This window comes from Schistocerca americana, chromosome 1 (genome assembly GCF_021461395.2).
Source record: "Schistocerca americana isolate TAMUIC-IGC-003095 chromosome 1, iqSchAmer2.1, whole genome shotgun sequence".
Lineage (NCBI taxonomy): Eukaryota > Metazoa > Arthropoda > Insecta > Orthoptera > Acrididae > Schistocerca > Schistocerca americana.
The window spans coordinates 861732188-861756731 of NC_060119.1; the positions used below are offsets into that span (position 1 = coordinate 861732188).

At 37.7% G+C, this 24544-nt stretch overlaps 1 protein-coding gene across 1 annotated transcript in view; it reads left to right on the forward strand.

Annotated features, from left to right (window-relative positions):
* LOC124613751 (E3 ubiquitin-protein ligase TRIM37-like) overlaps nt 1–24544 on the forward strand; it is a 297453-nt gene that overhangs the window by 210408 nt on the left and 62501 nt on the right. Inside the window, exon 13 of the mRNA XM_047142470.1 lies at nt 13326–13526. Within this exon, the coding sequence (XP_046998426.1) occupies nt 13326–13526 (201 nt within the window). The remainder of the gene's footprint in view (nt 1–13325; nt 13527–24544) is intronic.

Below are 24544 nucleotides of genomic sequence, written 5' to 3' on the forward strand. Positions count from 1 at the left end.
AGTGGTGTAGCCGATGTATTTATATGAGTGATTGCTTTGTGTATTTTGCTAGTTTCTGCTCGTTCTAGAAAGAATTTTCTTAAATTGTCTATCTGTCCATAATGTAGGTTTTTTATGTCGATGAATCCCCTTCCTCCTTCCTTTCTGCTTAATGTGAATCTTTCTGTTGCTGAATGTATGTGATGTATTCTATATTTGTGGCATTGTGAACGTGTAAGTGTATTGAGTGCTTCTAGGTCTGTGTTACTCCATTTCACTACTCCAAATGAGTAGGTCAATATTGGTATAGCATAAGTATTTATAGCTTTTGTCTTGTTTCTTGCTGTCAATTCTGTTTTCAGTATTTTTGTTAGCCTTTGTTTATATTTTTCTTTTACTTCTTCTTTAATATTTGTATTATCTATTCCTATTTTTTGTCTTTATCCTAGATATTTATAGGCATCTGTTTTTTCCATCGCTTCTATGGAGTCACTGTGGTTATTCAATATGTAATCTTCTTGTTTAGTGTGTTTTCCCTTGACTATGCTATTTTTCTTACATTTGTCTGTTCCAAAAGCCATATTTATATCATTGCTGAATACTTCTGTTATCTTTAGTAATTGGTTGAGTTGTTGATTTGTTGCTGCCAGTAGTTTTAGATCATCCATGTATAGCAAATGTGTGATTTTGTGTGGGTATGTTCCAGTAATATTATATCCATAATTTGTATTATTTAGCATGTTGGATAGTGGGTTCAGAGCAAGACAGAACCAGAAAGGACTTAATGAGTCTCCTTGGTATATTCCACGCTTAATCTGTATTGGCTGTGATGTGATGTTATCTGAATTTGTTTGGATATTAAGTGTGGTTTTCCAGTTTTTCATTACTATGTTTAGAAACTGTATCAATTTAGGATCTACTTTGTATATTTCCAATATCTGTAGTAACCATGAGTGGGGTACACTATCAAAGGCTTTTTGGTAATCAATGTATGCGTAGTGTAGCGACCTTTGTTTAGTTTTAGCTTGATATGTCACCTCTGTATCTATTATCAGTTGCTCTTTACATCCTCGTGCTCCTTTGCAGCAGCCTTTTTGTTCTTCATTTATAATTTTGTTCTGTGTTGTATGTGTCATTAATTTCTGTGTAATGACTGAAGTTAATATTTTGTATATTGTTGGTAGGCGTGTTATGGGGCGATATTTTGCTGGGTTTGGTGTGTCTGCTTGATCTTTAGGTTTCAGATAAGTTATTCCTTGTGTAAGTGTATCTGGGAATGTGTATGGGTCTGCATTGTAACTGTTAAATAATTTAGTTAGGTGTGAATGTGTTGAGGTGAACTTCTTTAACCAGAAATTTGCTATTTTATCTTTTCCAGGGGCTTTCCAAGTGTGCGTAGAATTAATTGCTCAGGTGACTTCACGTTGCAAAATTATCACTACAGGCATTTGTGGTATCATCTTGTATGTGTCTGTTTCTGCTTGTATCCACCGTGCATGTCTATTATGTTGTACCTGGTTTGACCATATGTTGCTCCAGAAGTGTTCCATGTCTGTTATGTTTGGTGGATTGTCTATTTTAATGTGTGTGTTATCTATTGTCTGGTAAAATTTCTTTTGGTTTGTGTTGAATGTGTGGTTTTGTTTCCTTCTATTTTCACTTTTTTTGTATCTTCTAAGTCGTTTGGCCAATGCTTGAATTTCTGCTTCTTTTCATCTAATTGCTCTATCGCTTCTTGTTGTGAGATTTTACCTAACCTTTTTCGTTTTTTGTCTGATATTTCATTTCTTATAAATTGTGTTAGCTGTCCGATGTCTTTTCTCAGTTTTTCTATTCTTATCTGTAGCCTGTGTTGCCATGCTGGTTTTGTGGGTTTCTTCTGTGTGTTGGTTTGTTCTGATCTCTGTCTAGTGTGTATATTTAGTGTAGTGAGTGCTCCTATATAAACCAGTAGTTGTAACTCTTCCATAGTTGTATTTTCGTTTATTTTGTTGTGTATGATTGTGTTGATAGTTTTTATTGTTGTTTCGACTTGTGGGTTATTTGGCGGTCTATGCTAGAATGGTCTGATGTCTGTATTTGTGTCTTTGTATTCTATATACGTCAGCTGAAATTTCTCTTCTATATCTAACACGTGTGTCTCTTCGTGTTCTATTTGTGCTTGTTCTGGTGGCTGTCTTGAGATTTCGTTTTCCTCTGATTGTTTAATTGATGCGTGTTGGTCTTTGTTTGTTTGCTCTGGGATGTTTGAGTCCATTACTGTATTTTCTTCTTCTTCTGATTGCACATTATTTTGTTCCAGTATTTGTTGTACTTGTTGTTTGATGTTTTCTAATTCTGACTGGGGTATCCTGTTATTTTTTATTATTACACGGATCTGATCAGCTAGTCGTTGTTCTGTTAAAAATTTTAATTCCGGGTATCTGGTAATAAATGTTGTGTATACTTGTGATCTGTATTATTATTATTATTATTATTACTCCCTATACATCAAACCAATAATATGAAAGTTATTAATAAAAGCAAATAGCCATCTGAGACCATTACAAGCTATGTCTTTCTTGCCGAAAAACAGATGTTTAAAAACTAATACCATGAAAAAATACAATCTATAATCACAGTACTGTATGCTGTGAAGTGATCGAAATGCCTTTTTAGAAACACATTGTTTATCACCAGTGAGATTTGAATTTGAAACTGAGAAAGCCTTGGGCTGAACTTACCCATTCTTCTTTTTTGTCTGTTGAACTAGATTGATACTAATGATGCCTCCTAAATAAAAATCTTAGGATTGCTTTTTGCCTAGTTTATGGAATGAATTTAACACACACTTTTTTTAAGATCTACTAATTTACCAAACATTGGTATTTCTGCACAGTAACATTACAAACTTGGCATAATTGTATCTTTTTCATGTTGCCTTTCATAATTTCCATACATTTCATTTCTGTTCGCTAGGTTTCAAAACTTCTGCCTTTCTGCGCATGAATGCGACTGCTGTGTGCACCATTCTCATTAGAAGTGATTTGAACCCTTCAGCACAAGTCTTACAAGATGTGTCCATAAAGTAAGGTGTCTAAGGGGACTGAAGGTGTGAGGAATGTTTTTATGCAACACACGGCAACACTGATGTGTAGCTGCCAATTGCGCCCCCACCGTTCTGCCCCCTCCCTTCAGATCCCAGCAACATGAGCCTGCTGCGATGCTCAGTCCTGACTGGGTAGCCGTTCATGATGGAGCCCCTCCCTTACTTCTCCCACCAAGTGAGAGTTGTGTGCAATGACTTGTTTTTCAAGTGCTACCCCCATTGACATTCATTGTCAGTTATTAAAAGTCTATGGACCACAGTATGGACATCAAAAATGTGGGAAAATCAGTTAATGTGTTCAAGAATGGACATGCAAGCGTCCATGATGAACAGTGTTCTTGTCAGCCTTCAGTGTCAACTGAAACAGTTCCAAAGTGGAGACAAAAATACTTGAAAACCAGTGTGTAACAGTTCACAAGCTGTGTGAATGGATCCCTGAAGTCGGAGTAAAATTGAAAAGATATTGACCAAATATTTGCATTATCACAAGGTGTGTGTGAGGTGGGTCTCCAAAATTCTCGCTGAAGAACTAAGCGGCAATGTGTTGAAGCGAGCCGCAAATTCCTGGAGCACTATGCAGAACAAGGTGAGAAATTTTTGGATTCAGTTGTCACTGGTGATGAAACCTGGATGTGTTAACACTCCACCTGAAACCAAGAAAAAGTCTTGTCATTGGTGGGCATTCAATTTCTCTGAAACTGTGAAAGTTCAGACAAACACTGTCTGTCAGCATGGTAATGGCCAATGTGTTATGGGACAGAAAATGTGTATTGTTGAGTTAGTGTGTGCCTACCGACACAACAATCAATGCTCCTCACAACTGAGTCTTTTTATAAGATTTGCTTTGTGCCATTAAAAAATGAAGAACGGGAATGCTGACAAAGGGTGTGTGTTCAAATCATGACAACTCCATCTCCATATTGCCCATTCACTCCTGGCCCATTTCAGATGGGTCATCCACACCCATTGCCCATACAGCCCAGACTTGGCACTTAGTGATTTTCATCTGTCTCCTGAATTGAAGTCACATGTGGGTGGAATGCATTTCCAGACCAGCGATGAGTTGAAAAAAGAGAGAGAGTGCAATGTGGTAGGAGAGTTCTATGACAAGGATATGTGAAAAAAGTCACAGTGCATGCAGATGTGCATCAAACGCAATGGTAATTACATTAAAAATAGCTGAAATTCCAGCCTTTCCACCAATGTAACTTCCACTGCCAGTAAGCATATTTTTAAACATATATTCTATATGGAAAGAAACTGGAGATCTTACTTTAATGGACAAATCTCAGATTAATCACGAGATCCAAAGCTAAATGGTCTTTCTTGATCTTATTTGCTCATTATTTTTCCAACAAGAATCACTATACATTTATTGGAACCAAAACTTGAGAGACAACTGAAACACATTCTACTGTTGACAACACTGTTCTGCAGCATACCTTTAACCAAATGCTATTAGTTGTTTGATACTAAAGAGAAGTAACTCCAGGAGCTACCTCTCGCATGCTACAAACTAACAAGACAGACTTCATCCCTCTCCCCTCTCCCCTGTCCCCTCCCTCTATCCCTCTCTTTCCGCCCTCTACCCACCTCTCCCCTGTACAGTCCTTACATGAATAACAGTCACAAAGTTCAACAAGATCCTAAATAGATAAAATAATGTCTTCAATTTTAGGTTTTCTTAAAAGAATGTTTGTATTAGTACATGAAAAAACAATTTGGAGTGAGGGTGTGGGTTTTTAACAAAGGTTTCAAGGATAATTTATAAAGTTTATAGTCTTTTTGGCTTGAGTGTTTCCGTAATGGCACCACGCTGTTAAGTACACAAGACTCACCGCAATCAGTGGCATTTTGTGTGACATTAAGCTTCTGTCACAGTAACTGAATGCAATAAAAATATTCTGTTCAATGTTTCAGTGCCACTAGTACTTGTGCAGCATACAGCTTTGGTACTACATTTACCATGATTAAGTACTGACAAATTGTTGAAAAACATACATGGATGTTAGCTGTTGCATTCAGTGTCTAAAAACATTAATTCATTAAAAGTGAGAACTAATCATTGCAAAAGAAATGGCATTATTTATGCAGAGACATGAGGATTGGCCAATGTTCAGGGATATGATAGGAATGATAATTTGAAGCAAAGTATGTCAAATGGACATATGTCCTATTCAGAATGGTTTCTTAGATAGAACACAATTAGTTTACTCTGTGTGACATAAAATCTGGCCAGTGGCCAGCTGCCGTAGAGTCTAAGTCCATGATGATTGCAAATTGGGACAAATAAACTGGCCATGTTGATAATACTGTAAGTCCAGCTCTACTCTATGTCCAGCTATCTGTACAATCTGGCAACAGTGTGGCCTGCTTCAGCACATGGAGGAAATCTTCTATTAGGGTTCTTATGCTTCGTCTACACTCATGGTTTAGTGGTAAGCAGAGTATCATCTGCATGCAACGTCTTGCAGTTGAAACCACTTGTTGCCTAAATTTTTATAGTGCCTTTCATCTGAATGCTGAAGTTCTAAGTGTAATGGTAGCATAGCTACGTTGTATTTCACTTTCTGGAAAACTGGTAATAACAGTTTTGTCCAATAATATTTTTTCGAAAGATTTTGCGGTAAACTGCCTGCCTTTGAACACCCCAGGTCACTGCATTCTCTCATCCTGTGTCGAAAGCATTGGCCATTGCTCATTACTTTGGGGAGTCTAAAAAACTTTACAGTTTGTGAGTATACTCCACAAAGAAGTCCATGATTTGCATTTCATGCTTAATAGAATAGCAACAGACATAGATGACCTGTTCTTATATTATTAGTATTGTATTACACTAATATCCAAGACATTAGTATGGCTCAAAATTTATTTTATTGTTTGTGATCCTATCATAAGATCTCACTACATTGTTCAATATTATTATAAATGCTTCATTTCATTTTCTTTTAGAAGCGAGTGTTTGTGTAGTGTTTGCATCAAATATTCATGTGTTTTTGTCAAGCCACAGTATGTAAATATGATGTAATCAGTTTCACTGTCTTTTTATTTCTTACAGTAAGTACTTGTAGTGAACTGTGTGAATACTATGCAATGCATGCTCTCTATAGCAATGCAGGCGCACTGCGCATTTTAAGGTCCATGTACGGCTTCATGGAGAACTTAACGCTGATCAAATATGATCTTTAAGGTATTAAATTAGATTTTAAACAAGAAAGTTGCCCATTTTTTGAAGCTACCCAAAGTGGAAGTAAGTTGCTGACGCCGGTGTCAGTAAACGTCTACCTGACACCTAATTGCTATTGCGCAGATTTACCACAGAGGAACTATACCGTATTTACTCGAATCTAAGCCGCACTCAAATTTAAGCCGCACCTGAAAAATGAGACTCGAGATCAAGGAAAAAAAAATTTTCCAAATCTAAGCTGCACCTGAAATTTGAGACTCAAAATTCAAGGGGAGAGAAACATTTTAGGCCGCACCTCCAAATCGAAACAAAGTTGGTCCATTGTAATATGAGACACAATTTAGGTCGAATGAATGATGATACAGCTACAGTAGTTTGGTTCAAGTCATAAGCTTAGCAGTGAAGCTTTACCAGGTAGCCGTTGCTATGCGTCAGGCGCTCCGTCCCTATTTATACGGGTACCCTTCCTTTTTCATGTGCTTCGTTTGGTTTGAATTGATTGCTTATTTTTCTTTGATCTGATAAGTGCCATTCTCTTTGTTATAGGTGTTTATGTCACTCTAAGCTGAAAATGCATTACTGTACTGTGTCATGATTTGTTTGTTGCATTCTGATAATCAGTGTTTACGACATGTTACCGCTCGCGGCATGGCTTGCTTTTGTGCGCGCTACCGCTGCTTAAAAAAAAAAGACAAAAAAGAGAGAGAGAGAGGAATCGCCTCATTAGCGAAACAATGGCAGGAGACTGCTATTTGTTGTTACTTACACTGACGATTTCTGTGATAATGATCAACAAGAACCAAATAATAGACTGCATATGATAGAAGTGCTTCTTTAGTACATCAAATTCTGCACAGAAATTAGTCATCTTCGAATTAAAAATCTAGTCAGTTACTGTGCTTCATTTCTGACTGTATCACTATTAGGCATAAGAATAATATGAATATAAACATGACATGATATGTATATTCTTCCGCGTTTGCTGTTGTCTCACTCTAGTTTCGTAGTTTATTAGGCAGACAGGATTTAAATGAGATAGCAGCAAACACGAAAGAATACATGGCAAAATGTTTATATTCATATTATTCTTATTGTGAAGAGAATACTGCATGTGGTTCACAATTCATAAAAGTTCCTATTAGCAACCATCTCTTCTCACAGGTAGGAAAAAATTCAGAAAGTAGAGTTGGCCATATTGACAAACATCCCAAACAGTCTTGCCAGTCGGATTTTCATAGTACATAGAAATGCTGCTACTTTCGAAGATGAACAATGCGGAATTTGTATTTACTTCGTTGGATAATGTATGAAAATGCAGTGGTCGAAACTCGGGGCAGAGAAAAAAATCTCGTCTTCCACTTTTTTTAAATTTATTTACTGACGCAGAGGTTTTGGCGCCAGTATTTATCTTTGTGCATGCCTGTGTACCGCTACATATATTCGACAGCAGAAATTAGTTGTGGCAGCACCTACCAACATTTTTGAGAACTTCCGCTTACTTTGCACTCGATTCTAAGCTGCAGGCGATTTTTTTTTTTTTTTTTTTTTTTTTTTTTTTTTTTTTTTTTTTTTTTTTTTTTGTTAATTACAAAAACCGGAAAAAAAGCGTGGCTCAGATTCGAGTAAACACGGTAGTTACTTTGTGACTATTCCCCTGACATTTGGGTCCTACATGACAAATAAAACTCAAATTTGTGTCATTGGTAGTAGTCGAAGTTCTTTAGAGACATTTGTATAGTGAAGGAGCTCGATATTTACAAGGCAGATGTCAGTGATCTTAACACAGCTTACTGAGTTGAGATTCTGAGAAGACTTTGTGTTTGTAACAGTTTTCTTCTGATCCTGTTAAAGAATTTTTTCTAACAATTTGTAGCTCTGTTAAATAAAATGTAAAATAAGAAACTAGAGTGCACTGGACTGTATCATGATTAATACTGAGAATTAACGCTGCCCTTGCATTACAGAACATGGGTGGAACCACTGAGCTAACAAATCACTGATGGCAACTGGTCTACCTCTCTGATTGCCATATGGATCGCAGAGCCTCATAATGCAATGTTAAAGATACACACACTTGTCATTTATATGAAGTACAGCATTCCCAGAATTAATAAATTTAATTTTCTTTCGCAATGTCTCATCTTCCATGAGGATTATGTAGCATAAGTCACTGAAGTGGAAAGGAAATGCCATGTGACTTTAATCGAACACTTCATGACAACATGCAGAAGTGAATACACTGTCACAGGGTTGCCAATATTTCAACCACATTGCTAAGTCTTAGCTGTGCTGGGGGCAGGTATGCAGTGAAATGCTTGTCATGCTGGTCTTGCAAGAGCTTTCATGGGGCATGTGAGGTTAGAGAATACCCCACCCCCTTCATTGGGATCAGAGATGAATTGCCTTGCAAAACGGAAGTTGCATCAGCCACAATTTTCTCAGAGAATGCTTATCCTCACAGATTGGGTATAGGAAAGGGTAATAGGATATTAGTAAACTGGAGGAACATGCAAGGATAGGTCCTAGAATTAGTATCACTTATTGAAAGTTATAATGCTCAGACAGTATTAGAAACAGAAAGGTGGTGAAACCAGAAGTGAATAGCAATGATATCCTGAGTTCAGATTGGAATATTTATAATAAGGATAGGTTAATCATTAGTGATGGTGGTGTATTTATTGCTGTAAAAAAACTCGATAATATCTAATGAGGCTATCATGGATTCCAAATGCGAATTACTCATAGTGGTAGAGTGCTTCAGAGATATCTGCTTTATATTGTTAATACATTAACTTTCCTTAACATGCTGTAGTAATATGGCATGTCTTCAAATTGCTGTGTGTAGATTGGTAGAGTCATGTTGTCAGAATGGTGTCAGAGCCAGGGATTCATGTGACATTATTCTGAATGTGTTGTGCAAAAATTACTTTGAGCAGATAATTAAGAACCAATTCAAGAAGCAACATTTTAGATCTCTTAGCAGCAAACAGACTCAGACTTCCTGAATCAGTTATCATAGTGGAAGGTATCAGTGGTCATAAGGCTGTGGTAGCAACTATATGATGGGTATTGCAGTCATTGTTAAGGAATATAGAAAAACATTTTTGTTTAGCAAGAGTGACAGAAAACAAATTGAAGAGTATCTGAGAAGTCAGCATCAAATATTCAGTACTGGTGATGAAAATTTGGAGCACACACTGAAAAAATTCAGAACCATCATCCAGTATGCCTTTGACAATTATGTTACGAGTTACATCTTAAGGGATGTGAAAGACCCACCATGGTTTAATAACTGTGTTACAAAACTGCTACGTTAACAAAGAGCTTCTTCAGAATTTCAAGAGAAGTCAAAACCCGGCAGACAAACAAAAGCTGAACAGAAGTGAAAATGTGTGTGAGAAGATCAATGAGAGAGTCATACAATGACTTTGAAGGTAAAATATTGACACCCAATCTATACAAACACACCAAGTGGTTTTGGTCTTAATAAAATCAGTAAGTGTTTCAAAATTCTTTATTTGGTCACTCAGCAACCGTACTGGCTAGATTTTGGTCTTCCGACCACCTAGTGGGCTCATAGTTCTTCTGTGAGTTTCTGCATGGTGCACACGGGGCCCTGAGGTGTTGCAGCCCTTTTTTCCTTCCTGGGCTGCATTTCCTTCCCCATGTCCCTTCCTCCCTGTCCGCGTTCCTTCCCCTCTGCCCCCATTGTTCCCCTGTCCGACCTCTGAGTGCGGTATGAAAGGTGATCAACGGATCACAAGCACTACTCAACTGGACACGTCTGTTGATAGTGCTGACACATTCATCCACCAGTTGGGGTACTCAAAGCTGTGTGCCAACTAGGTTCCTCACTGCCTAACAGAAGACCACAAAGAACAACGAAATACCATCTGTGGAGGATTGCTTGCATGTTACAAGGCTGATTGTGACAACTTTTTATGTAATTATTGATGCGGCATGACATTGGCTACTACATCAAAGATGCAGCTATATAAGCCCTCCCATTTAGATGGCATAAGGCCGTCGTATTGAATGGAGATTATGTTGAAAAATAAGGTTTTGTAGCCAAAAGAGTGGGGGATAATATGATGTATTGGAATCCTGAAATAAAACCAACCTGCTTTCAAGGGGGAAAAATGTTGCATTACTTATTGAATGTCCCTTGTTACATGAAAATTCTAGATAATAAAGTGCATGTCTCACTTGTGACATTAGATTTTGAATATAGTTTGTAAGCATCTGGCAAGCTCGATCCAATACCTCATGGGAGCAGGCATAGAGTGCCAAGCAACAACACATAAAAAGAGACACGGGGAAGATTTGAAGGACCCATAAGTGACATGGATTCTTTTCATCGTTTAGTGACCAAACAAGAAGGAAACATTATTAAAACAATGAACAGGCTAGTTTGTAATGCAATATGTATATATTTGAAGGTGAAAAAGGCTTGAAAGCATAGAATTGCACATTGCCCTCATATACAGTGTAATTTTTGTGTTAATGAACATAATTTTCAGTTTCTTCTGTTCTGAATACTCAAATGAATTGATTACTCTGTGACATCGAATAATTAGTTAACTGTATTCCTTCTTGCTTACATCCCCACCAGTGTACTTCTGCATTCTCATGGTAGTCAAGAAATTCTGTCTGTATGTAGCGCAAACCAGCACATTCAGTTTTAGGGTATAAAATGTTGGATATCTTCCAATGGAAGATTGATTTGCTGTTTCTTTGTATTTCACTGAAATAAGTTTTCATTGCAAACTATCAAAGTAAGTGTTTTATTCATTTGTATTTTGGAGAAATTGTAATCATGATTGGAAGTTATATTGGAAACAAATATCACTAGCTTTGCTGTGCTGAAAATATCTAACACTGGTGTCAACAGCCCCCTTCCATTCTGGAAAGCATAAAAAATGAGTAATTCTATGTTAAAACTAATTGAATGCCTCAAATATAGATAGCCTGAAAGGCATCATTAATAGGTATTAGATGATAATGCTGCATAAAAAGCAAATGCACTCACATCTCCCCTGTGAGAGCCTGTATGTGACGAACATGACAAGCATATCACTACATTGTCACCCCTTTGCACAGCAAAGACTTGTCAGCATGCTTGCAATACTCGTATTTGGCAACCCTGTTACAGTGCATTAATTTGTGCATGTGGTCGTGAAGTGTTCAGCTGAAGTCACTTGGCTTTCCTTTTCCATTTCGCTGACTTATGCTACAAAATCCTCATGTGAGGTGAGACAGCGAGAAAGAAAATTTAATTTTTGGAATTTGGAAATGCCGTACTTCACTTAAGTAACAACCATTCGTATCTTCAACATTGCATTATGGAAATCAGAGAGACCAGGTGCCATCAGTGTCTCGTTAGCTCATTAGTTTCACAGATGCTTCTGATGCAAGGGCAGCGTGAGTTCTCATTACTATTGCAGTGCAGAGCAGTGCACTTTAGGTTCTTATTCTCCGTTTTATTTAATGTTGCTGAAAATTGTTGAAGAGATTCTTTAACAGAATTGGAAGAAAATCTTTGTGCATTAAGTCTTATCACAAACTCAACTCAGTAAACTGTATTAATGGTCATAGATGTCTGCCTTGTGAACACCAAGCTTCTTCACTGTATAGATGTGTCTGAAGAACATCGGCTTGACTACTGATGAGACAAGTTTGGTTTTGTTTATCACTTACCACCCATATGTCAGAAGAATAGTTATGAAGTGAATATAGTTCCTTTGTGGTAAATCTGTGTAATAGCAATTAGGGACCCCTGTGGACATTTGCTGACACTGGTGTTATCTACTTCCTTCCACTTTGGGTAGCTTCAAAAATGATCAATTTTCTTGGTTAAAATCAAATTCAATATCGTAAATATTGTTTCTGATCAGTGTTACGTTCTCCATGAATCCATACATGGACCTCAGAATATGCAGTTTGCCAGCATTGCTATAGAGCATGCACTGCAACGTATTCATGCAATTCAGTGCATATATTTACTGTAAGAAAGCAAACAACAACAGTAAAACTGATTTCAACGCAGTGGCTTGATGAGAACATACAAATTCCTAATGAAAACACTGCACAAGATATCACTTCCAAAGGAAAAGAAATGATCCATAAAGCATTAATAACAGTATTAAACAGCATATTGAGATACCTAATTAGATTTTTTAGCCATACTCGTGTCTTGGCATATTAATGTAATACAATAATCAGCACGTAAAAACGGGTCATCTGCCTCCATTGCTATCGAGCTATACTCTCCAAAGTGATGAGCGGTGGCGGACACATAAGACACGGGGTGAGAGAGCACAGCATTGTTGCAATAGCCGCTACTGGCACCAGGGAAATGGCCTCTGGAGAGCTCTTGTGCATGTGGCATTCAAAGGCAGTCAGGCTGCTGAGAAATCTTTTGTAAAAACGTTATTGTATGAAACTGTTATTACTAGTGTATCAGAAAGTACAATACATCTAAAAACAAAGGTGATGTGACTTACCAAACAAAAGCACTGGCATGTTGATAGGCACACAAACAAACACACAAAATTCAAGCTTTCGCAACCAACGGTTGCTTCTTCAGGAAAGAGGGTAGGAGAGGGAAAGACGAAAGGATGTGGGTTTTAAGGGAGAGGGTAAGGAGTCATTCCAATCCCGGGAGCGGAAAGACGTACCTTAGGGTGAAAAAGGACAGGTATACACGCGCGCACACACACATATCCATCCGCACATACACAGACACAAGCAGACATTTGTAAAGGCAAAAAGTTGGGGCAGATTTCTCCTCCTCCTCCTCCTCCTCCTCCTCCTCCTCCTCCTCCTCCTCCTCTAATTGCATTAATAACCACATTTTAGATATCTTTCATATATAATGCACTTTTATATGACAGTATATTTTTGCAAGAATGAGAAGTGTAGTAGTCATCATCATATGTAAAAAAAACATTTTTTTGTGTAGTTGATTTTAACAGCTGTTAAACTGATTTGTGTGAAATGCTGTTAAACTGATTCATGTGAAATGGAAAGTCATGTTCCTATCTTTAGTGATGTTTTTTATTTGTGTCTCAGGTGGCAGCAGCAGTGGTGCTGCTAGCTTTTCCAGGCGCAATGGGGGCAACATGAGTGTTATTAACAGTTGTCGATCAGGTAGACAACCATTGGCAACTGCAAGCAGCGTCCTTGATACACTGCAACTGGACATGGCCTGTATAACAGCAGCCACTGACAAATCACTTCCTGAAAGCCATCACCGATTGTCTGAACCATCTGGTGAGAAGCAGTTATTTTTATTACAATAGATAATATTTAGTTGACTGGATACAAGAATATGTTTCCCTGACTTCATCTGCAGGTCATATATACTGATTTGTTTCTCCATTAAATTGCTGCACAAGTGTAAAGAAATTGGATTTTTTTTTCAATAAAATTTGGAATCAGTTGGAGATATTTGCAATGTTTGAGTTGTATGTTTCCATCTCATACTGTGATTAGTGCTTTGAATTGTTTGAGTTCTCCATTTGATCGTCATAGGCAGCAGCAGTCATTCCTTACTGGCTGAACAAATATAGAAAATGTCATTTACATGCACATAAGTCAGTGTTTCAAGCAGTTTTGCATTATAATTTATCAGGGGAGAAAAAATATGAATGAAAGATCCCAATCCTTTATTAGAAAGCGTAAAACGTAATATTATTAGAAAGCATAAAACGTAATACCTAACCAGTCACAAATGATACTTTATGACATGATTTAAGGCTTTCTCTTTATATTAGAGTGGTACTGCATCTGTTTGCATTTGATCTATGGTATCTTCAGTCTTGCAGCACGTTCTTTAACCAAGTTGACTCTCACATTAGTCTGACAGAATGAATAATCCAGAAATCATAATTGTAGAATGTGATTATATTTAATACATTCATCGGATTACATTTTGTGATATTATATTTACCACAAATAAAAAATTAATATGTGAAATTGTTGCACAACTGAAAAATAAAGTAGCACGAAACTTAGGTTTGTTTCAGGATGAGCTTTATCATCATATTTGTGCCATGCAGGGTAAATGTGGGTAACTAGGATTTATTCTCTTATTTCCGGCATTTCGTGTCAGGCAAATTACTTGTGTCTGAAGTACAGTGCCATCAAGTTTTGTATTGCACTTGTCACAATTATCTCAGAGAAATTACTGTACAGCCCCGTTCATTGGAAAAACTGTTGTGACTACTTTGGTTTTAATTACTAACATTATTGAGAACTCGTTGCACCTGATCCTGAAACTTACTACTGCACACAATATGTAGTTTGCACCAAAATTATAAGAAAATTAATTGCTAACCTTGCATTAGGAGCTTTACCTTTTATGACGGCCGGTTGTAGGGATGAATCTCCTGGATACATGAAGTGATTTTTGTGTTTGAGTGGTTTTTAAGATTACTGGTCTCTTTGTTTGTATAGATTGGCTTATACAGAGTTCAATATAAAACCTATTAGATTTTAAAATTATCTCAATATTTAGCTTACTAATATTTAGCTTATTTAATATACTAAAGCATTAAAATGTTAATTACAAATTCAAGTAAATTATTGAACTAATCAGAGTGCATCTTGGTGTCTGTCTGATTGTTGTCTATGGATGGACATTTTTCACAAACTGCTTTTTCATTCTTTTGCAAACAAGGGTGTGTACCAGTTCCACATTTCTCACATGCATACTTGCTGGTGCAAGTCTTTATTGTGCCCTTGCAACATGACTGGGCATATTTTTCTTTTGTGTTCTTTGGTTCCAAAGAAAATTTATTGTTTTTATGCCATGGCCCTTTGGGTTTGCATTTTACCAGCATTGACTTCATGTCATGTGCTAGTTTTGTAATTGTTGTTCTTCTTTTGAGCTGATCTTCTGGCAGACTCAGAACCAAAGCTTTGAGGCAGCGTATATATTCTTGTTAGTAAATAAAATTACTCATGAATTGGTGCCTGCAACATTTAGCATATGCAGAAAAAACTCACCTTATGCCATTTCTTTGTTGACCTAGTGACAGTGTAGGTTGCACAGAATCAAGTACATAGACTCCAGTCAGAACATTTTTATTCCATATTTAGCTGTTTGAATGGTATGAACTAACAAAATCCACACTTGCATTACCAACAAATATGGCAGACATATCTTTATGGTAGCCTACATATCAATTTTCACTATTCTTGTCACAAGGTGCATCGTCATAGTAAATGTGTTTCTTAGGAATCAGAAATGTTTTTCGGACATAGTCATTCTGAAAACATTGACACCAAGCTCATCATCAGTCCAGAAGTCATGAAAATTCTGCCATCCTCCATGAAATACACCAGCAAAGAATAAGAAGTCAAAAAAGACTTTCATTACAAAGATGACACATTTAGTTGCAGTCAAGCACAAAGAAACTACTGTTACACACTGAACTTTTTGGCAGAGTCTTCTTCAGAAAGGGAAACACATTAAAAAGAAGCAAGTACACCTCACACATGACTGGCGTCTCCAGCCATTGAAATAAGCTGTGTGCCTGTTGTTATTTGCCACAATTAGCATATCATCACTCAAGAAAAGGCTCCCACTGTCAAATACAGTTATATTCTTAGCATTTGTAATTACTCCAGGCAGTTGGGTCAGCATATTAGGGGCCAGTATTGTTCCATTAGTACCTCAAATAAAAAATAAGTATGTTATTACTATTATTAAGAATAATATTACTAACATCTAAAGTGCCACACTTTATCAAAGGAATAATATGGAAGAACCAATAATTAGCGTGATGTCTAACATACAGTTAAGGTGGAAGAAACAAAATATTTTTGTAAAAAAGTGTGATAAATGTAATGGGAAAATGATACGGAGACACAAGCTGTAAGTAAGTACTGTAATATTTTACAACACATGTTGCTTAGCCACTATCAAATGTATCGTTCATGTCTATGTAGTCACCATCATATTTGTTTTTGATGTAAGCAGTGATCTCCAACACTGAGGAGGGAAACATGTACATGAATATAAACCACCTCAAGATAGGCACATGACTGAAACTGATTGTCTGTTAAATAAAATAGCCTCCTATAGTGATGTAGCGGTTATTATTCTACACCCTATTAATAATACTATTTTTACAACGTCTTTTATACTCAACAGAATAATAATTTTCATCACTTTCCTGCCCTCCATTATTTTCCTCATCACTACCTTCACAATCCACATCCGAGTCTGCAGATTTTGTTTCAGTTATGTCTTCAGATTCGGAAAATGCAAGTGGTCTGACATGTTGCCAACATTATTTTGACTGCACTACAGAAGTTTCGCTGCAAGCCCTTACGTATTCTCCATACAGTCTCTATCTTTCCCCATACAATTTCTGTATTTTTCAGGGTTTAAAGAAAGACATTCTTGGGCGTCGATTTGCTTTGAACTAAGAGTGGACACCTGGGTAAAATCATGATCCATAGGCAATGGTGAACATTTTTCCGTAAATATATTGACCATCTGGTCTCACAGTGGAATAAATGTATTAACAGTTATTGTGATTACTTTTTAAATAATGAACAGTTTACCTGCTTTTTTCTATCTGTTTGCATTTCATTTGACTCCCCTTACAGCACATATTTATTTTTACTGTTAGCTTTCTCCACTATAATCTAACTTCACTGAATATTATATCATTCTGCTTTTAACTGAGCTATCTGATCAGCAATTTAATTAAATGTAGAATCATTTTGCAAGACTGACTTATCATCTGTGAATGAATCATCTCAATGTCAAATTTTTACTTAATCTCAAAACTCACCAACACTATTGCTTGCTAAGCTCATATGCACATTTCCACATTTGAATGAGGTGTAAGAACAGTAATCTTACGTGCTTCACATGAATGTACACTCCTGGAAATTGAAATAAGAACACCGTGAATTCATTGTCCCAGGAAGGGGAAACTTTATTGACACATTCCTGGGGTCAGATACATCACATGATCACACTGACAGAACCACAGGCACATAGACACAGGCAACAGAGCATGCACAATGTCGGCACTAGTACAGTGTATATCCACCTTTCGCAGCAATGCAGGCTGCTATTCTCCCATGGAGACGATCGTAGAGATGCTGGATGTAGTCCTGTGGAACGGCTTGCCATGCCATTTCCACCTGGCGCCTCAGTTGGACCAGCGTTCGTGCTGGACGTGCAGACCGCGTGAGACGACGCTTCATCCAGTCCCAAACATGCTCAATGGGGGACAGATCCGGAGATCTTGCTGGCCAGGGTAGTTGACTTACACCTTCTAGAGCACGTTGGGTGGCACGGGATACATGCGGACGTGCATTGTCCTGTTGGAACAGCAAGTTCCCTTGCCGGTCTAGGAATGGTAGAACGATGGGTTCGATGACGGTTTGGATGTACCGTGCACTATTCAGTGTCCCCTCGACGATCACCAGTGGTGTACGGCCAGTGTAGGAGATCGCTCCCCACACCATGATGCCGGGTGTTGGCCCTGTGTGCCTCGGTCGTATGCAGTCCTGATTGTGGTCCTCACCTGCACGGCACCAAACACGCATACGACCATCATTGGCACCAAGGCAGAAGCGACTCTCATAGCTGAAGACGACACGTCTCCATTCGTCCCTCCATTCACGCCTGTCGCGACACCACTGGAGGCGGACTGCACGATGTCAGGACTGGCTCTCCCAAGGCCAGTCCTGACAAAACTCTACCATCTGGTGAGCAAGATGAATGAGACAGGCGAAATACCCTCAGACTTCAAGAACAATATAATAATTCCAATCCCAAAGAAAGCAGGTGTTGACAGATGTGAAAATCACATCATCTTATAATCAGGTAAATACAGTGTGCAAATATTGTGGCTGCACTACAACTCTGTGTGCCTGATGTACATGGAACAGAGACACACTCTCAGCAAATACATAAATCACAAGTTGCAGTGCCTCAAGACTGCTCATCTCCCCATGTCCACAATAATTCCGTCCACTCGGGCAGCCATATATCAACAAGCCTGCTGTAAACTTATGGCCTGGCAACCAAGCAACTGCCTCTGTCCTCGTGGCTCCTCTCAGTGTACAAAGTGTGTGGCCAGATACACACTCCCAAACCAGAGAGACAAGCAATACTTACCAGCAGTAAAGTACAGGAAGTGGTTAAGTCGAAATAGTGCCACACATGGCACTATATGCATCCCAGCTGTCTTGCTTCTTGAGGTGTGGTAAAGAGCTGTTTGCTGTAATCATCAACCTGAAATGTTAACAAGGTACCCATTGATGTTTCTACCTCTCATTTGTGGATCATGAAAAATAAGATGAAACCTTTAATGTCGTCCTTTACTGTACATTATCTGATTGTTGTGACAGGCAGTATCATCTATCAGGTCCTCTGTTAGACATTAGTATATTTGCCAAAGTCGTATTAAAAATGTTTCTTGAGGCCATGTTTTAGAGGATGGCAAGCAGTTGTCATCCTGAGGACAGTGTTGTCACGAAATTACTTCTTACATCAGTCTTGATCGAAACACACTTCTATGATCAGCGTAGCATTACACAGGGTGCTCCATGCTTCAAAATTATGTCATGCACAAGAAATTTGGCAATTTTTGGAGCTTTGGTAGTCTTGTATCACCGTGGTGGTAGATAGTGGGTGTAGCAGTTAGTTTGCAATATTATCCATTTGTTGACATTGCAGACCTGCCCAAAAAGGCAATTCTGATGTGTAAAGTGAAGTAAAAACAGGTGTATTTGGTATCGTGTTACTTGAAAGTAGCTGAGGCATATACTTCCATTGTTGGGACGCTGGTGTATATATTGTCCAACAGATCGGTGGAGATCTGGCCTATGATACTTTCTTCTGTTTTTATCAAAGGCCTTTGCAAGAAACTTCTTCAGTGTACCTGGCCATAAGTGAGCAGTCATGATGAGCAACCATTCCGCCCAGTTGGGTCATAATTAATTTTGTACAGTATTTCATCTATTAATCTGAATATTACTTTTAGCATCTGTGGTCTGTAGTAATGCTCAGTCTGCCCTTTGTTCAGTTGCAATTTCCAGTAGAGCAACGATGACTGTGTGTATCACGAGCTCTGTAATGTTTCAATAGAGTCCACAAAACCCAGTCTGCTTCTTGTGTAGCATCAATTTTTATATATTACTGTGCTGATGGGTTCCTCAAGCATTGCCAGTTGTCCTGATGGATGCTTAAGCCTTATCATCCAACATTAAGAATGGTGATCAACATCAGTGGAATGGTCTGGGGACACCTACACCTCCCTGCTCAACCGTCGTGGATTTCATTTAAACTTTGTGTGTACAATCTCATGTGTCCCTGATGAACATGGGTAAAGTTTAATGTTCATGGGAGCAATATTGGCTGAGATGCAGTCACTTGTTTGACTCTAGGCATGACTTTGCACAGAGTGAGTGTGAATTTTGGCAACTTTGAGCTGTTATACCTCAGGCAATGGTTTTTGAAAGAAATTAAATTTGGCAATGTTGTGCAACTTTATGCATTCTCTTAAGAATAACACAAAAACAATTTTACAAGCCATATCTAGCCAGAAAATTTCAGGCAAAACTTCCCAGATAAATCTGCACCTGAAAAAATTTCAAAGTTTGGCTTCTTATATCTGGGGGGCCAAAGGTATGACAAACATGAGAGACTTTAACCATAGTAACCTAACAACACAAGGTTCTCAAATATAAAGTTTCACGTATGCACCCCAATACTGAATAAATTAGGTTTAAAGTTGAAGATTTTGTTAAAAGGTCAGAAATGTGCTATTTTCGACCTGAGTTTCCAGAAAACTTTTATGTAAAACTTTCCAAACTGGGCCCATTAAAAATAACATGCTTTTAAACACAAAAAAAGAGTACTTGGTTATTAAGTATGGGGTAACAATGCTACATAATTTAAATCGAAGTTGGGCATGAAAATTGCGGCACAAAAAATGTAAATTTCAGATTCTTATACCTCGTAAAGTAAATGCATGCCAAACATGTAGCTTGACACACAATAGCCTGGAACCACAAACATGTGAAATAGAAAATTTCATTCGCCTACTATTTTCCAGTAATCTACAGATTTGTCAAAAATATTATGATTTTCGTGAAAAGGTGAAAGTAAGGTATACTCGATACTGTTTTCTATTAAAGCTTCAAAATAAGTCTCATTCCAAAAAAATGTGTTTTACTCCACTCCCCACCAAACAGTGTGTTTAACTTCCAACATCAGCTAACAGTGGTACATAAATTGAGGCAGAGTTGCTAGAAAAATCATCAGTGTAAGTTCTTCAAATGGACTACGTGTATAAATAAATATTTGTGACGTCCGTGTGTGACAAAGATATCCAAGGGAGGAAAGATATCAGAGGAAGGTATGATTGTCTCAGTAAGCTAACAGAAAGTTTAAGGGTAAACTATCAATTATATTATGTACCTCATTTTTTGCCCCCATTGATCTTAGTGTCTGTTGGGCTTTTGAGCTGGTGCAATAAAGACATTTGTAATTGCACTCTCCCAGTATGGTGTTAATTTAATTATAATAAGCAGAAGTTGAAAGTTTTCATTCTTGTATGTAGCTACTTCTTGAACAATTCACATTATCTCTTTCCCTAAACACTATACATGCTACAAATAAAGTTGTAAACTTCAGCTTTTTATATTGCATTGATTAAAGTTGTGATGGACATGAACACAACTACTTAGCAACAGAAGCTTTTCCAATACAAAAAGCATTCGCCTACTAGTTTCTGAATCTGTACAAAATCAGTTTAAACTTGATTTCCGTAAAAATTACAGAAATAGATCTCCTTCAGTCTACTTTTAGAAAATTTGTTTTCCATAATTGATTTCAAATTAATCAGTTGGAAAGAGCGTGTTTTCAAGCATCCAGATAATTAAGTTCAGTTTTCCAGTGTATGTTAACAGTACCTGAAAATGACAGACAAATTTTGAGAGAATGTACCATGGCATAGGGCTACATTTCAACATCTTGATGTCCATGTTCTGTTGCCCATATTCTCGTGTTTATATATTGACAAGTCATATCGCATGAAATTGATTCAGTCCAAAGTGTAGTTGTGTACAGTTTACACCATTACAGTATGTCACGTGCTGCGTACCAAGGAAATGGTAGTGTGGTCATGCTAAGTCTGCAATTGACAGAATTGTTACGTGGCTGTTACATTGCCCTTATGTATGACTATCTGCATCCCTTGGTGTTATCTGTGGCTAAAATGTTATTTATAAAGAAATTTTAATTCCAAAACTCATTATTCATCTGTGTACCATGTTACAAAAGTTATGTCTGGGAGGTACTGAGGTACTAACCACTTACGACCCAACAAACCACATGAAATCGGAAAGAAAGCCACCAAATTTCAAATGATGGGAGATGACGACAGAATATATATATCGCTCACAAATCACTCTTTTAGTTAAAGAAACAACTAATTTGAACACTGAATTTAGTACATTTATTTGACAGTTAACGTTCATGGCTGACTCTTTTGTGTTACCCATCCCATAGTAACAGCAGTCACATTAACCACCCAACTTGAAAAGCATTTTATTTAATTTTTGAAGAAAAGGTAGCCGATGTGCTAACTCAGGGCATAGGCATCTCCATTCCAAAGTTAATTCAAATCCATCCAGCCACTTCAACATGAAGGAGTAGTGAACATACAACTCGACAAAGAAAGAAAATAAGCAGTTTCTAGATCGAAGACTCCACAGGTGTACTGCCAGTACGTAGTGTCCAAGTGACTGGCAGTACATCCATGGGCTGTTTGATCAACAAATATGCTGAGAGAAACTGACGGATCTCAAGCTCAGTTAGAGTTTGGTGGAGCGCAATTTTTTAATGTTTGTAAGAGATGAATGGAAAAACTGGTAGAAGCCAACCTCAGGGAAGATCAGTTTGGATTCCGTAGAAATGTTGGAACACGTGAGACAATACTGACCCTACGACTTATCTTAGAAGAAAGATTAAGGAAAGGCAAACCTACGCTTCTAGCATTTGTAGACTTAGAGAAAGCTTTTGACAATGTTGACTGGAATACTCTCTTTCAAATTCTGAAGGTGGCAGGGGTAAAATACAGGGAGCGAAAGGCTATTTACAATTTGTACAGAAAGTAGACGGCAGTTATAGAGTTGAGGGACATGAAAGGGAAGCAGTGGTTGGGAAGGGAGTTAAATAGGGTTGTAGACTCTCCCCAATGTTATTCAATCTGTATATTGAGCAAGCAGTAAACGAAACGAAAGAAAAGTTCAGAGTAGGTATTAAAATGCATGGAGAAGAAATAAAAACTTTGAGGTTCGCCGATGACATTGTAATTCTGTCAGAGACAGCAAAGGACTTGGAAGAGCAGTTGAACGGAATGGACAGAGTCTTGAAAGGAGAGTATAAGATGAACATCAACAAAAACAAAACGAGGATAATGGAATGTAGTCAAATTAAGTCACGTGATGCTGAGGGAATTAGATTAGGAAATGAGACACTTAAAGTAGTAAAGGAGTTTTGCTATTTGGGGAGCAAAATAACTGATGATGGTCGAAGTAGAGAGGATATAAAATGTAGACTGGCAATGGCAAGGAAAGCGTTTCTGAAGAAGATAAATTTGTTAACGTCGAATATTGATTTAAGTGTCAGGAAGTCATTTTTTGTAAGTATTTGTATGGAGTGTAGCCATGTATGGAAGTGAAACATGGACGATAAATAGTTTGGACAAGAAGAGAATAGAAGCTTTTGAAATGTGGTGCTACAGAAGAATGCTGAAGATTAGATGGGTAGATCACATAACTAATGAGGAGGTATTGAATAGAATTGGGGAGAAGAGGAGTTTGTGGCACAACTTGACTAGAAGAAGGGATCGGTTGGTAGGACATGTTCCGAGGCATCAAGGGAGCACCAATTTAGTACTGGAGGGCACCGTGGAGGGTAAAAATCATAGAGGGAGACCAAGAGATGAATATACTAAGCAGATTCAGAAGGATGTAGGCTGCAGTAGGTACTGGGACATGAAGAGGCTTGCACAGAATAGAGTAGCATGGAGAGCTGCATCAAACTAGTCTCAGGACTGAAGACAACAACAACAACAAGTGCAACGATGTCATCCACCCTCCCATACGGGCCTGTTACCTGTGGAAACACTCGTAAATCGTAATCAAATGCAGCCTCACTGAAAGCCTACCACATTCTACGTGTAAAAGCACAATGTCTCGTGTCATGCAGCATTTAAATAACATTGTCATTGTGTCCCAAAAACAATAAAAGCATTTTCACAAATACAGTTCAATACAAAAGTGAAGAGTAAGTAACATTTTCTAGAGTAATTATTGTTCCACATTTCACATTATATTCTTAAAATTGATAAATACCTTGTACTAGACACTTTTGAAATTACGTAGCCTGTGTGTTAATTTGCATGTAGGCTAATTACATTTCAAATTTCTTCCAGATCTGCTCAGCCGTTTCTTCATGAAGGACTAACAAACATATTCAGACACAAACTTTTGCATTTATAATAGAGTTGGTAGAGTGAATGGTTGATTGACAATGTTATTGACATATAAACAGAAAAAAAATGATGCATTGATAAAATTTATGAATCCTCGAGACTCCAGCCATTCATTTAATTGCCCCAAAAGACAGGATGCTTGTTTAGTACCAGCCCACCACCTTATTTTCACACTCTATATATTTCTTCAATATCATGATCTGGCTGACAGTATCAGCTCCCAGAAAGTGGCTCAAAAATTTCAAAACATAAAAACTGCTATGTTGAGGAGTTTAAAATCCAAATTGGTTTGTCAGCTGGAGATAAGGTACTTAGCAAATGGAATTTTAAGCAGGCACGTACCATGACAAGGCTTTGGAACCAAAGTTAAGGAACCAAGTTACAGGCTCAGGAATCTGGACAAAGAAACCACCGTGGATGGTATCGCACATCTACAGTGTGACCCCGATGGGATAGGGTTGGCAGTTCCTATTTTTGAACCAGTTGTGGCATTGTCATTATGGACCAAAGCAATTTAGTGAGATATTACTTGGTACAATACGAATAAAAACCACAGACGACACCACACAGTCAACAGGTTGTTGACTGGTAGCTCTTTGCCATGGTACATTTCCTCAAAATTTATCGATCGTTTTCAGTTATTATTAGCACGTATTGGAGAATCAAATATGATTTTCTGGATGCTTGAAAACCTGCTCTTTCCAACTGTGATTAGTTTGATATCAATAATTGAAAACATATTTTTTAAAAGTA